The sequence below is a fragment of the Trichomycterus rosablanca genome, chromosome 27 (genome assembly GCF_030014385.1).
Source record: "Trichomycterus rosablanca isolate fTriRos1 chromosome 27, fTriRos1.hap1, whole genome shotgun sequence".
Taxonomy (NCBI): Eukaryota; Metazoa; Chordata; class Actinopteri; order Siluriformes; family Trichomycteridae; genus Trichomycterus; species Trichomycterus rosablanca.
Genome location: NC_086014.1, coordinates 5,081,069 through 5,098,568, shown reverse-complemented (window position 1 = coordinate 5,098,568; position 17,500 = coordinate 5,081,069). Strand labels below are relative to the sequence as shown.

At 42.7% G+C, this 17,500-nt stretch overlaps 1 protein-coding gene across 1 annotated transcript in view; it reads left to right on the top strand.

The window, feature by feature from the left end:
* Positions 1–17,500, top strand: part of si:ch211-186j3.6 (neural-cadherin) — a 270,206-nt gene that overhangs the window by 148,509 nt on the left and 104,197 nt on the right. Inside the window, exons 16-18 of the mRNA XM_062989918.1 lie at positions 3,434–3,577; positions 7,411–7,694; positions 10,303–11,926. Of these exons, the coding sequence (XP_062845988.1) occupies positions 3,434–3,577; positions 7,411–7,694; positions 10,303–11,926 (2,052 nt within the window). The remainder of the gene's footprint in view (positions 1–3,433; positions 3,578–7,410; positions 7,695–10,302; positions 11,927–17,500) is intronic.

Genomic DNA, 17,500 nt, shown 5'->3' with positions numbered 1-17,500 from the left:
TGGTTGGTGGACTATTCTCAGTCCAGCAGTGAGAGTTAGGTGTTTAAAAACGCCATCAGCATTCCAGCACAACACACACTAACACACCACCACCGTGTCAGTGTCACTGCAGTGCTGAGAATGATCCACCACCTAAATAATACCTGCTCTGTGGTGGTCCTGTGGGGGTCCTGACCATTGAAGAACAGCATGAAAGGGCAAAGTGCTTCTATGTGGTAAGTAGAGCTGACAAAATGGACACTGAGTGTAGATACAAGGAGGTGTTTATTATAAGGGTGTCCACATATTTTTGCCCACCCTGCAATAGAGATGCATCGAACCCACTGAGGGATGTGAGGAAATGACTCAGTGTGGTAATGAGAGCTATAGCAGAACCTAAACACACTCCTCATGATGAAACTCATTCGAATCAGCCTCGAACACTGCATGAGTCAGTGTGGGGTCCCTGGGACTCGCCCTGTCATCCATTCCCGGTTCAGTCCTGATTGCACACGATCGGTGAACCATCAGACAGGCCATTACGCCGCGGATCTGCCACCGAATGCCCTCGGCTGTTGTGTATAAGTATGATTATTCTGGGATGCGCTGTCGGAAATAAACATCCGGATGTTTCCGCGTTGGACCGATCCGATCGGCATGACGATTATTTCAGTACCACGTTCCTTGTTTCTACACTTACTGTCCATTATATCGGCTCCACTTACCACATAGAAGCACTTTGTAGTTCTACAATTACTGACTGTAGTCCATCTGTTTCTCTACCTGTTCTTCAATGGTCAGGACCACCACAGAGCAGGTATTATTTGGGTAGTGGATCATTCTCAGCACTGCACTGACACTGACACAGTGGTGGTGGTGGTGTGTTAGTGTGTGTTGTGCTGGTATGAGTGGATCAGACACAGCAGTGCTGCTGGAGTTTTAATTACCATGTCCACTCACTGTCCACTCTATTAGCCACTCCTACCTGGTTGGTCCACCTTGTAGATGTAAAGTCAGAGACGATCGCTCATCTATTGCTGCTGTTTGGGTCGGTCATCTTCTAGACCTGCATTAGTTGTCACAGGACGCTGCCCACGGGGCGCTGTTGACTGGGTATATTTTTGGTTGGTGGACTATTGTCAGTCCAGCAGGGACAGTGAGGTGTTTAAAAACTCCATCAGCACTGCTCATACCAGCACAACACACACTAACACACCACCACCACCATGTCAGTGTCACTGCAGTGCTGAGAATGACCCACCACCTAAATAATAGCTGCTCTGTAGTGGTCCTGTGGGGGTCCTGACCATTGAAGAACAGCATGAAAGAGGGCTAACAAAGCATGCAGAGAAACATCTGGACTACAGTCAGTAATTGTAAAACTATAAAGTGCTTCTATATGGTAAGTGGAGCTGATAAAATGGCATGACTGTGTTTGAGATTAAGCTTGAACTGATGAATCTTGTGTAACCAGTAACTGTTCTATAATGTGTGAAACATGACGGGGCCCCTAACGAGGGCCCTTAACGAGCGAGGCCCTTAACCCTCAATTTCTTACAAAGAAATCATCAATGTTACTTTAATTCATTTAGAAGTGCCGTTTATTCCGAGGGGTTCACAAACTTTTTCACATGACCGTATAACACAAACGTGATAGACGGGTTGTCTCGCGCCCGCGCAGCGCCGTACAGTAACGGAATTAAGCCGTCTCGTCAAAACGATCCCCATGACATCCAGAACGGAAAACAAAAAGGCGGCAAATCAGTCATTCCCGCCGCCGCTGCCTGTTTATTTGTACTGAAATGACACGACGGCGCTTTCGCTCCGGAACGCTCGCGCGTCGACTCGTCACCCGCTGACAGCCACAGCGCTTTCATTCTCGCGCGCTCGCGAAGCCGCGGCAGGCTGCCGATGGACTCGGGTTTGACTGGAAGTGGCAGGTTTATATGCGCTGATTAGCCACCGCAGTAAAACAGACAGATGAACGGACGTTTATTAGCATCACGTTACCATGACGCCTGTCACTGGGGGGATATATTAGGTGGGAAATGAACGGTCGTGTGTTATCAGTCCTCGTTTAACGACATCAGCAGACGCCATTCCACCTGGATGCTAGTACAGAAAGAGCCTTGATGCCTGTCTTCCTTGAGTACTGATGGGTGGGTCAGTATTAGCTATTAGATGCCGGTCAGTTTTGGACTTTGCAGCCATGGCTGTGTTTTAAAGTTAGCAGGCGCCCCCTAGCGGGCACAAGCAAGCAAGATTGTCCGGAAAGGACCGGACTAAAAATGGGGTGGGGTCTTCAATGCTGTGTAGGGACCTTTGTTAGAAGTGAAAGAACGTGGATGTTGGCGCGTGACTCTCCATGCGCAAGACTTGCCTCAGTTTTTGGCAGTGCCTGGTGCAGACAAAACTGGCCACGAGTCTGCTAGGTGGGAAAAGACGGGACTAAAAAGTGGGTGTGGTCTTTGACCAAGTGTAAGGACCCTTGTTAGTAGACCGAGGTGCATGACTCTCCATGTGCAAGCCTCACAAGTTAATACACAAGTACGGTTGAATAACAAGTCTGCTAGGTGGGAAAAGACAGGATTAAAAAGGGGGTGGAGTCTTTAACGCTGTGTAAGGTTTAAATGTAAGGGGGTTTAAATGCAGCGCAGATCCAGACACCAGAGGCGCCTGTACAGAAGTGGAGGAACGTGGAGATCGGTGAGTGACTCTCCATGTGCAAGACTGGCCTCATGTTCTATCCATCAAAGTAAGAGCGAATAAGAAGGGGTCAGCGGACTCATCGAATGCGACCGAGGTCTCCAGCAGCAGAAGACTGATTGGCTGTGGTAAATTGGGAGAAAAAGGGGTGAAATGCATGAATAACATAGTAAAAGAAATAAAAAAGAAAGACCCTGGTTAGTACACTGAGGCACCTGTACAGAAGTGGAGGAACGTGGAGATTGGTGAGTGACTCTCCATTTGCAAGACTGGCCTCACGTGTGAATCCCCCAGAGTAAGAGCGAATAAGAAAGGGTCGGTGGACTGAGGGAGTGTGTGAGGCAAATATACCCTCCTCGGACACGGGGTCCCCGTCATCAGGGTCCCCGGAAGCTGAAGACTAACTGGCTATGCTAAAACTGGAGAAAATCCCCCCCTACAACTCCGTCCTCGAGGCCCATCTGCCTCGCCGAGGGCTTTAAACGCATCCAAGATCCAGACACCAGAGGCGGCCCGGAAGATAAAGAGGGCGACGAAACGAAAGAGACAAACAGAGGCGAGGAAAACAGGAGGGAAGGGAAATGAGAAACAGAGATTAAGCTTCACAGGAACAAAAGCAGAAATACTGGAGACAGATGAAGACGGAGCGAGACATTAAGACTTATTTAAACAGAGAGAGGCGGAAAGATGAGGGAAGAGTTCGGAGGCGGCTGGTTAATCTTCTGTCTGATTGCTCTCTTTTTTTCAGACACGGCGTACGTGCGGGTGTTCATCAGCGACGTGAACGATAACAAGCCCGTCTTCGCGCAGAACGTGTACGAGGTGGACGTGGACGAGGACGCGGACGTGGGTTCGGCCGTCCTCACCGTCAGCGCTAACGATGGAGATGAAGGTAGGCCGTGATGAGGAGGGGGTTTGCCTGTGGTCCACACCAGTAATTTCACCAGTAAAGTCTAATAATAATAATAATAATAATAATAATAAATGAAGTATCTAATGGGAGACACTCTGTGAACAAAAGTATTGGGACACCCCTTATTACTGATTACTGAATTCATGTTTTAGCCAAAGCAACTACTGGTGAACAGGGGAATAAATCAGTTATATTAAAAGAAATTATATATCTACAGCTGAGTAAATCACTTATATAAAGGAAATTATGTAACTAATTTATTCACCTTTATAAAACTATAATCAGTTATATAACTTTATTCAGTTATATAAAAGAAATTATATATCTACAGGTAAATAAGTCAGCTATATAAAAGAAATTATATATCTACAGGTGAATAAGTCAGCTATATAAAAGAAATTATATATCTACTGCTGAGTGAATCACTTATATAAAGGAAATTATATAACAGATTTATTCACCTTTATATAACTATAATCAGTTATATAAAATAAATTATATATATTATATATATATATATATATATATATATATATATATATATATATATATATATATATATATATATATATATAGGTAAATAAATTAGTTATAAAAAATAGAGAACTGATCTATTCACCTTTATATAACTGTAATCAGTTATATAACTATAATCAGTAATATTAAAGAAATATATATACAGGTGAATAAATCAGTCATATAAAGGAAATTATAGGTCTACATGTAAAGTAGGTATGTAGGTATACATTATATATCTACAGGTGAAAAAATCAATTAGATAAAAGAAATTATATATCGACAGGTAAATAAATCAATAAGATAAAATAAATTATATATTTACAGGTGAAAAAATCAATTATATAAAGGAAATTATATATCTACAGGTAAATAAATCAGTTATATAAAGGAAATTATATATCTACAGGTGAATAAGTAAATATATAAAGGAAATTATACAACTGATTTATTTACCTTTATATAACTATAATCAGTTATATAAAAGAAATTATATATCTACATGTCTACAGGTGAACAAATCAGTTATATAAACGAAATTATAGAACTGATTTATTCACCTTTATATAACTATAATCAGTTATATAACTATAATCAGTTATATTAATGAAATTATATATGTTCAGGTGAGTTAATCAGCTATATAAAGGAATTTATATGTCTAACTTTGCAGCAACAGTTTAGGGAAGGCCGTTTCCTGGCCATCAGAACTCTGACCTCAGCCTCACCTAACAGCTTTGGAATCCCCAGCCATACAAATGCTTTTTGAAATATTAAACAGCAGGTCTTGCCTTTAAGCGCTGAGTTTGCAGTTGTGAATCGCATTATTGCGACCGTTTGTTCTACCGCCGTGTCATCGGTCGTGTTTAAAATTCAAACAGAAAGAAACAGCGTATTTACGCATTTCTTTTTCTCGGTGAGGGTTGAAGCTGGTCTGAGTCATTTCCTGCAAACTTTTAATACCTCAGACGGCCGCGCATTAAAACCCTGAGTCATTTTGTGATGGTTTCACCACAGGAGCTTGGGAATGCTTTAACAAACCACTTTTAATACACACCACTTATTACTGCATTCATAATCGCTGGTTAATACTTTAATACTGTACACAGAAAAATCCATCTGCCAATATGAAACACGTCCAAACTAACGCAACTTGTGGGAGTAGCTCCTTTTATGTTCTGGCCATCTTGTCCACTTGCTCAGTGGTTGTCATATTCATCAATGAGATTTTTGTCTCTATCAGCTCTGAGATCTGAGGTTCTGGGAGAACCAGGTTGAGCAGAATTTGTTTGTTTGTTCCTTTATTTTTTGATTCCATCTCTCTTTGCTCTCAGAGTGCTCCACCGGGAGCTGATCTGCCTAGCGAGCGTAAATCTAATCTGGAACAAAACAGCGATTCATTCTCTTGTTTGTTTGGAACGTTTTGAGACGTGCTATAGAGGTTGCAAGATTAAGCATTTGTTTTCTTGCTCGTGTCTTATTTTCTCTCTCATGCTTGAATTGCCGCTCTCTTGAGAGATTGCGGATTTCTCCTGCATCCCTCTGAACAGAGGCTCTCCGTTCTCTCTCTGCCATCCTTTAATTGGAGGGTGAAATAATCTGCCAGTTCTGATATTTAGGTTGTTTATTCCGAACGACTGTGGTTTTCACGTGTATGACACAGGAGGTGGAGAGAGTCTGGAGGACTGCGTGGTGAAGTATCAGATTGAGACAGGATGTCTGTGTTAATGTCTGTGCTGGTTTCATATGTGTTGGGTTTAATGGTAAAGGACTCTAACACATTGTTCTAGTCAAATGAATTACAGTTCAATTACAGCAGCTTTAAATAATAAAACTTTAAAGCCTGCCAGGATGGAATGGAGTGTCATGTGACCAATTCCAATGGATGGATGGATGGATGGATGGATGGATGGATGGATGGATTGATGGATGGATGGACTTCTTACTTACTTACTTCTAGATGGGTGGATGTAATAGATAGATGTAATAGATAGATGTAATAGATAGATGTAATAGATAGATGGAACAGATAGATGGATGGAATAGATAGATGTAATAGATAGATGTAATAGATAGATGGATGGAATGGATAGATGGATGGAATAGATATATGTAATAGATAGATGTAATAGATAGATGGAATAGATAGATGGATGGAATAGATAGATGGATGGAATGGATAGATGGATGGAATAGATATATGTAATAGATAGATGTAATAGATAGATGTAATAGATAGATGGAACAGATAGATGGATGGAATAGATAGATGGATGGAATGGATAGATGGATGTAATAGATAGATGTAATAGATAGATGTAATAGATAGATGGAACAGATAGATGGATGGAATAGATAGATGGATGGAATAGATAGATAGATGGAACAGATAGATGGATGGAATAGATGGATGGATGGAATAGATAGATGGATGTAATAGATAGATGTAATAGATGGAACAGATAGATGGATGGAATAGATGGATGGAATAGATAGATGGGTGGGTGGATGGAAAGGTAGATGGATGGATGGAGGTCTTTACTTCTTTACTTTCTTCTTTACTTACTTCTAGATAGATAGATGGGTGGATGGCTGGCTAAATGGATGGATGGGTGGATGGATGGACTTCTTTATTTACTCTAGATATATACTGTAGATGGATGGATGGACTTCTTTACCTGCTTCTTTACTTAATTTACCTTACTTCTAGATAGATAGATGGATGGATGGATGCATGAAGGGATGGATGGACTTCCTTACTTCTAGATGGATGGATGGATGGATGGATGAATGGATGGATGCATGAAATGATGGATGGACTTCTGTACTTACTTCTAGATAGATAGATGGATGGGAGGATGGACTTCTTTACTTACTTTACTAACTTCTTTACTTACTTACTTATAGATAGATAGATAGATAGATAGATAGATAGATAGATAGATAGATAGATAGATAGATAGATAGATAGATAGATGGATAGATAGAGGGATAGATAGAGGGATAGAGGGAAGGGTGGGTGTAATAGATAGATGGATGGATGGATGGATGGATGGATGGTTACTTGTTTCTTTACTTACTTCTTTACTTCGTTCCTCACTCACTCACTCCCAGAGGAAATTAGGGAAGTTTAGTGGAAAGTAAGGAACTTATGTGTTGTCAGTGTAGCTCCTCTCAGTTTAATGTAGATGCACTGAATGATACCCAGTTGTTAATTAGATATCTGGTAGGGCTTAAACTGTCAACCCTCTGATTACCAGTCCAGTACTTTACCCGCTTTTTCTGTTCTCGTGCAGGTGCCAACGCTAAACTGCGCTACCAGATAACATCAGGCAACACGGGCGGTGTCTTCGACGTGGAGCCTGAAGTCGGCACCATCTTCATCGCCCAGCCGCTGGACTACGAGCGTACCAAACGCTACAAGCTGCACGTGCTGGCGTCGGATGGGAAGTGGGAGGATTACGCTTCTGTGGTGGTGAACGTGGTGAATAAGAACGACGAGGCTCCTGTGTTCTCCGTCAACGAGTATTACGGCAGCGTGACCGAGGAGCTGGATGGATCCCCGGTGTTCGTGCTGCAGGTAAGAGATTTAACGCCAACATGTATTTTATGCTAACCGAGGTTAGTCACAGCGCGCTTCACTTAGCCTGGAGACTGCAATCCCTAATCCGCCTCTCTATTTGTTAATCGGGGTCCTGACACAGAGTTTGAAGTCCCCACCCACATTGTCCGGTCATCCCTAGTCATCCCATGCCCAAACAGAAAGCCCAAAGTGTCTGCTGCAGGCACTGAGTCTCTAAATCTTTTAATAATATTATGCACTGTAGATGGTAAATTCTAAATTCTGACACATACAAAGTCACCGACTGCTTCCGTTCACCTGATTGAGTCGACTGATTCAACCCTCCACCGCTGACTGAGGACGTTTCTCGACTGACACACGCCCCCTTGGACACGTGCTCAGTACAGACTGCATTTTTTACCCGCACGAGTCGAGTTCATATACAGGTATACCGATCAGCACTGTGCACGGAGAGCCACACCCTGATCAGCATCATTCCTCAGCCCTGTGCAGGCGCCATCGATCAGCCAGCAGGGGTCATAATTGCACCAGATTAACATGCATTCCTCGTGCACGTGCTTTAACCAGCCAGCAGCAGCAATAAAGAACACGTTTGACCATTCCCTTCCTCAGACACAGCCAATCATGTCTGTCTGGGTGCCTGGTTTGTCGCCACCTGATGTACAGCGGTACCTTGTAACTCAAAATCTTTGAAACTCAACGCCCTTCGTCGTGAAAATGGTCCCTTAAACTCAACGTGTTCAGTTTGTTTTTAAAAACGTATTTATTTAATTTGAAATTAACAATGTTCAGCGCTCAGCGCTTTGAGCAGTGCGGTAAGATTCACTCTGAAAACTCCACGTGTATCTGTGTTCAGCTGGATTTTCCTCACTGTTTCACTTTTAAACTTGTGTTACAGCTCGAGGTTCTGAGAAATTATAAGAATCAGCTTTTTACTTCAGTGTTTATATTATATTTGTGTTATTTTCAGTGTATAAGTGTCAAAAACAACCCAATTATTTTACATAAGCCTAAAATATATGCACGTCCACGGGACCATGGAATGCATTAACAGGTTTCCCATACATCCTTTTATTCTGTTAGGAGTTTAACCCTCACTGTCATAAAAATATAGTCTATTTTAATGTTTACCATCAATATTTCAGCAGACCCAGACAACCTTAATATAAAATATCCTTGGTGCAGTTAAAAAAATATAAAAACAATAAAAAACAATGCCAAAAAACGTTGGCAGCGTCCCGAAGAACCGCATATGTTTTGCAAGGCTGTAGATCCTTCATTAAAAATAGGTTCCGCTCATCGAAATGTGAATTGCCAGGTTGCCAGGTTGCCAGGTAGAAAAACAAACAAACGAAAAAACATACACCAATCAGCCATAACATTAAAACCACCTCCTTGTTTCTACACACACTGTCCATTTTATCAGCTCCACTTACCATATAGAAGCACTTTGTAGTTCTACAATTACTGACTGTAGTCTGTCTGTTTCTCGGCATGCTTTGTTAGCCCCCTTTCATGCTGTTCTTCAATGGTCAGGACCCCCACAGAGTAGGTATTATTTGGGTGGTGTTTGACAGACACCTTCCTAAATCTTCTGGAAGGCCTTTCCAGAAGAAAGGAGGCTGTTATGTTGTACGTGTGTTGGAATGGAATGTCCAGCAAGATCGTGGTCAGGTGTCCACAGACTTTTGGCAGATCTTTCTAGAGATGATTTGAGGTGGCTGGTGCAGGGGTGTATAATGTCTGAAACATAACTGTCTTGGTGACCAAATGAAAGTAAGTCCAGTCACTGGGGTTGCCAGTCCCACCTTCTACGCCCATCATATCTTGTCTACTTTAAAACTGCCCAGGAATGCTGTTATGTTATACATTTTATATCTTTATAATTATACTAGGTGTCAACGGTTTGGGAAAGGACCTTTCTGGTTCCTTCTTGACAGTGCCACTGTGTACAAAGACCTGGTTTGATGGGTTTGGTTTGAAAAAAGTCCAGTGGCTGGCACAGAGCTCTGACCTCGGCTCCACTGACCACCATTGGGATAAATTGGAACCTTGATTGGGTTGGAATGGAATATCCAGCAAGATCGTGATCAGGTGTCCACAAACAGATGTTGGCGGGTGTTTTTTTGAGATGCTTTGTGAGTCAGTCTCTCAACCTCCTCTCTGAGGTGCCTGGTGCAGGAATGATAATACCATGTGACTGCTAAATCTACAGGTCAATGACGTACACTGTACGTCCAAAAGTATGTGGACGACTTTTGACATGGATATTGATAAAGACTTGCACGTTTCTGGGAGGCACAAAATTTTGGAATCGATCAAGCTGACGTTCTGCTGAAATATGCAGAAGGGTGAACATACAAACAGTTGCTACAATGTTGGAAGCAGTTCATTTACATTACATTGTTGGTCTTCTGCACCTTTTAGCAATAGTTGTGGCTGTAACATCTCAGCTCAGTCCAAGCTGGGATCTCAGAACTGTGTTGATCAGTTGACGTTACTGAATAATTCATATCAGTATCTGAATAAAACACGTTAATATGAATAACTGAATAATAATATTAGAAAATCGATAATGTACTAAAATACTCTGTCTGATCTTTAGGTAACAGCCACCGACCCAGATAAGGATGCTGACCAGGAGGCTTTGCGCTACTCTCTGCACGGTCAAGGAGCTGAGAGTGAGTTCATCATCGATGAGGTGACGGGAAAGATCTATGCCCAGAGGACTCTGGACCGGGAGGCACGGGCGATATGGCGCTTTGTGGTGTTGGCCACGGACGAAGGTGGCGAAGGGCTGACTGGATTCACCGATGTCATCATTAGTGTTTGGGACATCAACGACAACGCCCCCGTCTTCGCCTGTGCACCGGATAACTGCCACGGAGACGTGGCCGAGAACTCTCCAGCGGGCACTTCGGTTATGGAAATGACCGCGACCGATCTAGACGATGCAGCAGTTGGGCAGAACGCCGTGCTGGCCTATAGGATCGTTAGTAACGTTGCTTTAAGCGGAGGCAACAACGGGGCGGATATGTTTAGCATCAACCCGGCTACTGGTACCATCTCGGTGGCTTTGGCCGGTCTCGACCGGGAGCAGATAGAGTCCTACTTGCTAGTAGTGGAAGCCAGAGATGGGGGTGGCATGACCGGGACGGCCACCGCTACCGTCCACGTGTCAGACGTCAACGACCACGCGCCTCTCTTCCTGGACCGCACTTGTTCAGTCCGGATTCCCGAGAGCAGCGAGCCCAACACTGCGGTGCTAGAGCTGTCGGCTGAGGACGCGGACGCCGGCGAGAACGGTAAGCTGACGTTCAGCGTGATCGCCGGCGATCCGGAGCAGAAGTTCTACATGGTGAGCCACCGGCAGGAGCAACGCGGAACCCTGCGGCTCAAGAAGCGCCTGGACTTCGAGAGGCCAGGCGAGCAGCGCTTCAACCTCACGATCAAGGTGGAGGACCTGGACTACTCCAGTTTGCTGCATTGTACCTTGGAGGTGGAGGACTGTAACGACCACGCGCCGGTCTTCATCCCTCACTTCCTGCAGATCCCCGCTCTCAGGGAGGACGTTCCGGTCGGCACGAGCGTCGCAACGATGGTTGCCAGCGACTCCGATTCTGGCTTGAATCGAGAGATCAGGTACAGCATAACTCCCGAGTCCGATCCGTACGGCCTTTTCTCGATCGACGAGACCGGGCTGGTGACCGTGGGCGCTCAGCTGGACCGCGAAAATACCGCTCAGCATAACTTGATCATTCTTGCGAGCGATCATGGAAGTCCACCACTGACTGGCACGGCATCTATTCACATCTCTTTGCTGGATGTAAACGACAACGGACCCGAGTTCGAGGCCGCCTACGCGCCCGTGGTGTGGGAGAACGTCCCGGGTCCTCACCTGGTCCAACTCAACAGCAGCTCCACACTGCTCAGGGCAGTCGATCGGGACTCCCTCGACAACGGTTCACCTTTTACGTTTTCTCTTCCTCCGGAGTACCGTTACAGCAACGACTTTTACCTGCAGGATAACAGAAATGACACGGCCACGATCACCGCGCTGAGAGCCTTCGACCGGGAGCGGCAGAAGGAGTTCCTTCTACCGGTCATCATGACGGACAGCGGGAAACCTCCCAAGACCGTGACGAGCACCCTGACCGTCATCATTGGTGACAAAAACGACCATGCGCATGTTGCTGGAGAGAAGAAGATCTACATCAACAGTCACAGAGGTGAGCTACTTACTGGTTTCTACACTCACTGTCCATATAGAAGCACTTTGTACAGTAGTTCTACAATTACTGACTGTAGTCTGTATGTTTCTCTGCATGCTTTGTTAGCCCCCTTTCATGCTGTTCTTCAATGGTCAGGACCTCCACGGTGCAGGTATTATTTAGGTGGTGATTCATTCTCAGCACTGCATTGACACTGACATGGTGGTGGTGTGTTAGTGTGTGTTGTGCTGGTATAAGTGGATGACACAGCAGCGCTGCTGGAGTTTTTAAAATGCAGTGTCCACTCACTGTCCACTCTGTAGATGTAAAGTCAGAGACGATCACTCATCTATTGCTGCTGTTTGACTTGGTCATCTTGTAGACCTTCATCAGTGGTCACAGGACGGGGCGCTGTGGGCTGGATATTTTTGGTTGGTGGACCATTCTCAGTCCAGCAGTGACAGTGAGGTGTTTAAAAACTCATTCCAGTAGAACACACACTAACACACCACCACCATGTCAGTGTCACTCCAGTGCTGAGAATGATCCACCACCTAAATAATACCTGCTCTGTAGTGTAGTGGTCCTGTGGTGGTCCTGACCATTGAAGAACAGCATGAAAGCAGGGTAAAACAGTATGTAGAGAAACGACTGGACTACAGTCAGTAATTGTAGAACTACGAAGTGCTGATAAAATGGACAGTGAGTGTAGAAACAAACAGTATTGGTGTATAATAGTGTATCAGGGTAGTGAATAATTCATTCTTCTCCTTAAGTAAGTACTTAACTAATTAAAACTTTACTTGACCCATACGTTTGATTTATATCAACAGTTCAGCCCTCATCAATATCAGTCTGCTAAAAAAAAGTATAAAAATTAATGCTTTCCGGAGAGCTCGAATAATCCACAAAACAGGCAGTCGACAAAACAGTTTAATCAGGGCATTAAGTAAGTAATTAGGTTAATTAACTGAGGTAAGAATAAATGATTCCGGAGGTTTCTAATTAAACAAAAGCATCCGACTCGCGACAGCAATTAATGATAATGCGTCAACCGTACCTAAACGTTGCTGTTTTGCCATCGAAGTGCAGGAACTAGATGAACTAGATTAGAGGAAGTAATGAAATTTAGAAATCACATCTTCAGCAGGCAAGAGTTTTTCCACCAGGGGGAGCACTTACATTTTTTATATAGGGGATATATACAATGCTGATCTGCATCATAAACACTGTAAGTACCTTTAGATCTGGGTCTTAAGCTAGCCTTCTATGGGTTTTAGTAATAGTCTGAGGTTTATATGGGTTTTAGAATTAGTCTGAGGTTTCTGTGGGCTTTAGAAATAGTCTGAGGTTTCTACAGGTTTTAGAAATAGTCTGAGGTTTATATGGGTTTTACAATTAGTCTGAGGTGTCTATGGGTTGTAGAATTAGTCTGAGATTTCTATGGGTTTTAGAACTAGTCTGAAATTTCTATGGGTTTTAGAATTAGTCTGAGGTTTATATGGGTTTTAGAATTAGTCTGAGGTTTCTATGGGCTATAGAAATAGTCTGAGGTTTCTATGGGCTATAGAAATAGTCTGAGGTGTCTATGGGCTATAGAAATAGTATGAGGTTTCTATGGGCTATAGAAATAGTCTGAGGTTTCTATGGGCTATAGAAATAGTCTGAGGTTTCTATGGGCTATAGAAATAGTCTGAGGTTTCTATGGGCTATAGAAATAGTCTGAGGTGTCTATGGGCTATAGAAATAGTCTGAGGTTTCTATGGGCTATAGAAATAGTCTGAGGTGTCTATGGGCTATAGAAATAGGCTGAGGTTTCTATGGGCTATAGAAATATTCTGAGGTGTCTATCTGCTATAGAAATAGTCTGAGGTTTCTATGGGCTATAGAAATAATCTGAGGTGTCTATCTGCTATAGAAATAGTCTGAGGTTTCTATGGGCTATAGAAATAGTCTGAGGTTTCTATGGGCTATAGAAATAGTCTGAGGTGTCTATGGGTTTTAGAAATAGTCTGAGGTGTCTGAGGGGTCTATGATGATGTGCCGTCCTGTTTATCCTCTTCGGTCCTTTCTCAGTTTTTGGAAGCACGATGAATCATTCTGGTGAATCAAAAGTCCGGGGTTAGCATCAGACGGACAACAGATGGATTACTGGCGCTGGCTTTTATTTAGCCCACACGTCTGGATTTGAAGTTCTCTCAGTGGAGACTCGGGCGAACGATCAGATGAATTTTGAATGAAGACGAACTGAACTGGTGTTAAGTGTTTTTATTTCACTTTCGTGTTGGCTTGGCTTACTTTGAATCACTTTGCATGATGGAGTAACGAAGACCAGACAGAGCGCCAGTTATTATTGGGTCTTTACGGGGTAAATTCTGTTTAACCTACTGGCCTGTTTATTAGGAACACTGGAGCTGTTTTATTTGAATGTACAATCTGTGTTCATCTTCTTTTAGTCTTTTCTAAGTAGTTACTGTTGGCTTTATACTTTTGGTTGGAGCACTATTATCTCTAGCACTGGCACTGATGGGTTTAAAAATCCCAGCAACGGAGACCGTAGAGATCGCTACAAGACCAATTAAATTTCCAAAACTCTTCGGGTGTTATTGTCCCCAATCACCACTAGGTGGGAGCAGCGTCTCATTGCAGCTCAGGATTCACACTGATTTTCCGTTCCATAGTTATTCTATGTTAAATCGTCCCGCCCCCGTCGGTTCCTGAAATTATATCTTATATGAAACCGGTCCGTGGTGCAAAAAAGGTTGGGGACACCAGCGCCGAGATTCCAAGCCCCCGGGTTCGAGTCTCGACCCTGATACCGATCGGAGGTGCGCCCTCTTCCAGTCTGCTGTGTGGGAAAGACCGGAATAAGGAGTGGCATTATCGATGCTGTGTAAGGACCTTGATTGCCCAGGCTGCCTGTACAGAAAGTGGAAGTGCACATAGATCGGGGCGTGGCTGCTCGTACGTTAAGCCGACCTCACACGCAAATAAACCAAAGTATGGGCGAATAAGAAGGAATTGGTGGAGGAAAAGGCGCCCAGGTGGGGCAGCGGGATATTCCATTAGCACACCAGCGCCGAGATTCGAATCTCGACTCTGCTACCGGTCTGCTACAATTGGCTTCCAGTCTGTTGGGTGGGAAAGACTGGACTAAGGGGTGGCATGATCGACACTGTGTAAGGACCTGTACAGAAAGTGGAGGAGGGCAGAGATTAGGGCGCGGCTCTCCACACGCAAATAAACCGAAGTATAGGCGAATAAAATGGGATTGGTGGAGGGAGTGTGTGTGTCAGGCGAATATACACCCTCCTTGGATGCCATCAGGGTCCCCAATGTAGTGGATTGGCTATGCTTAAATTAGGCGCCCAGGTGGTGCAGTGGGATATTCCACTAGCACACCAGCGCCCAGATTCTGAACACCCTGGTTTCGAAACTCGGCGCTGGCACCGGTCGGCTGGGCGCCTTCTAACAGGCACAATTGGCACTAATTGGCCAGCGTGTGCGGGATGCCCGGGCTAAGTGGGTGTGGTCTTCAAATGCTGTGTAAAAACCCTGGTTGCTGTGTAAAAACCACTAATGCACCAGTACACTGATACACATGCGCCACTGCAGTGCCGAGAATGGTTAACGACACCAAATAACATCTGGTCCATAGGGTTCCAATAGGGATGCCTTTTGATTTACAAAGTGTACAGGGCAACAGATGGACTACAGTCAGTTATTGTATACCCACAAAGTACATATGTGTAGTAGGTGTAGCTCAGATCACATTATTCAGTATTTTCGACAGATCTCAGTGTTTATTCATTACGAGCTGTAACACTGCAGGTTTGAGGCAGTGGCAGTGCCTGCGGCGGATCTGCTAAGAACAGGTCTCAGAAATATTTAATGCCGTGTGTTTTACTTATTATTTATGAACAGAGGCTTTGATTCTTCTTTAATGCTAGCTACAGGAACAGAGTGCACCTCAGAACTCACGACGTGTGACGAACGGCGAATCGAACCTCCACCACAACAGCATTACACACACACATACCTATAGTGTAAGTATCTCCAGTTAACCTAATTTGCATGTTGTTAGACTGTGGGAGGAAACCGGAGCTTCCGGAGGAAACCCACACAGACACGGGGAGAACATGCAAACTCCACACAGAAAGGACTCAGACCGCTGTACTTGGGAATCAAACTCAGGACCTTCTTGGTGACCTTCAGTGCTACCCACCGAGCCATCGTTCCTTCTTCTTCTTCTTATTATTATTAATATAAACGCCATTATTATTATTATTGTAAATACCTTTATAATAATAATAATAATAATTATTATTATTATTAATAATATAAACGCCATTATTATTATTATTATAAATACCTGTATTATAATAATAATTATTATTAATATAAATACTATTATTATTATTATTGTTATTATTATCATTATTATTATTATTAATAGTATTATTAATATTATTAATATTAATAATCTAAATGCCTTTATTATTATTATTATTATTGTTATTAATATTAGTATTGTTATTATTCACATTATTAATATTATTAATATTAATAATATAAATATCTTTATTAATATTATTATTCACGATATTAATATTATTAATATTAATAATATGAATACATTTATTATTATTATTATTATCATTATTATTTATATATTATTATTATTATTATTATAGATATTATTATTATCACTATTATTACAATTATAATACTTATTGTTTTTATTATTAATATTATTATAATGCAATCTCTAGTTATTATTATTATTATTAATAATTGATTTTGTCCACCAGCTAACATTTTATTTAAATGAAAATACCATTCAGCATTATTGTATCACTCAGTGTTTTGTTCAGGCTAGCGAACCGACCAGCCATTAATGCTAACGGCACAAAAAATAACAGCATTGGTAACATGTTGAGGATCTGTACTCATCAGAAATTATGAATACACTGGTATTGGTAGAAGAGGGCTGACAAACTGTGCACAGCAATAAATGATCTATTCTATATGGTCAAAAATACATCAGCACCTCTTATTATGAAGAGTTCAGGTGATTAAGCCACGCCCACTCCTGACAGGTGTGTGAAATTATTATGTCACATGCTTGGTGTGGCAGCAGATCACTTCCTGGTCCAGCATGGCTGTAGTTTGTGCACAAAACAAAGCACATAAAGACCTGGTTTGATGAATTTGAATACACTGTATGGACAAAGGTATTTGGACACCCCTTCTAATTATTCAATCCAGCCATCTAATTATTAAACACAAACATGAATAGAGGCTCTCACCATTAACATCTAGTGTGTGTTTAGTGTGTGTTTGGTGTGTGTAGTGTGTGTTTGGTGTGTGTTTGGTGTGTGTAGTGTGGTTTGTGGATAGGGAGCTTACTTTTATTTAAGCTAGTGCTATAAACTTTGTGTACGTGAGGAATGACATATAAGCACTTTAAACAATGTCATGTCTGCATAACACACCCCATCCCATTAATAAAGTATCTATTTATGTCTCTGGTAGTCTGTCTGTCTGTCTATTTGACTATGTGTGACTGTCTGTCTGTCTGTCTGTCTGTCT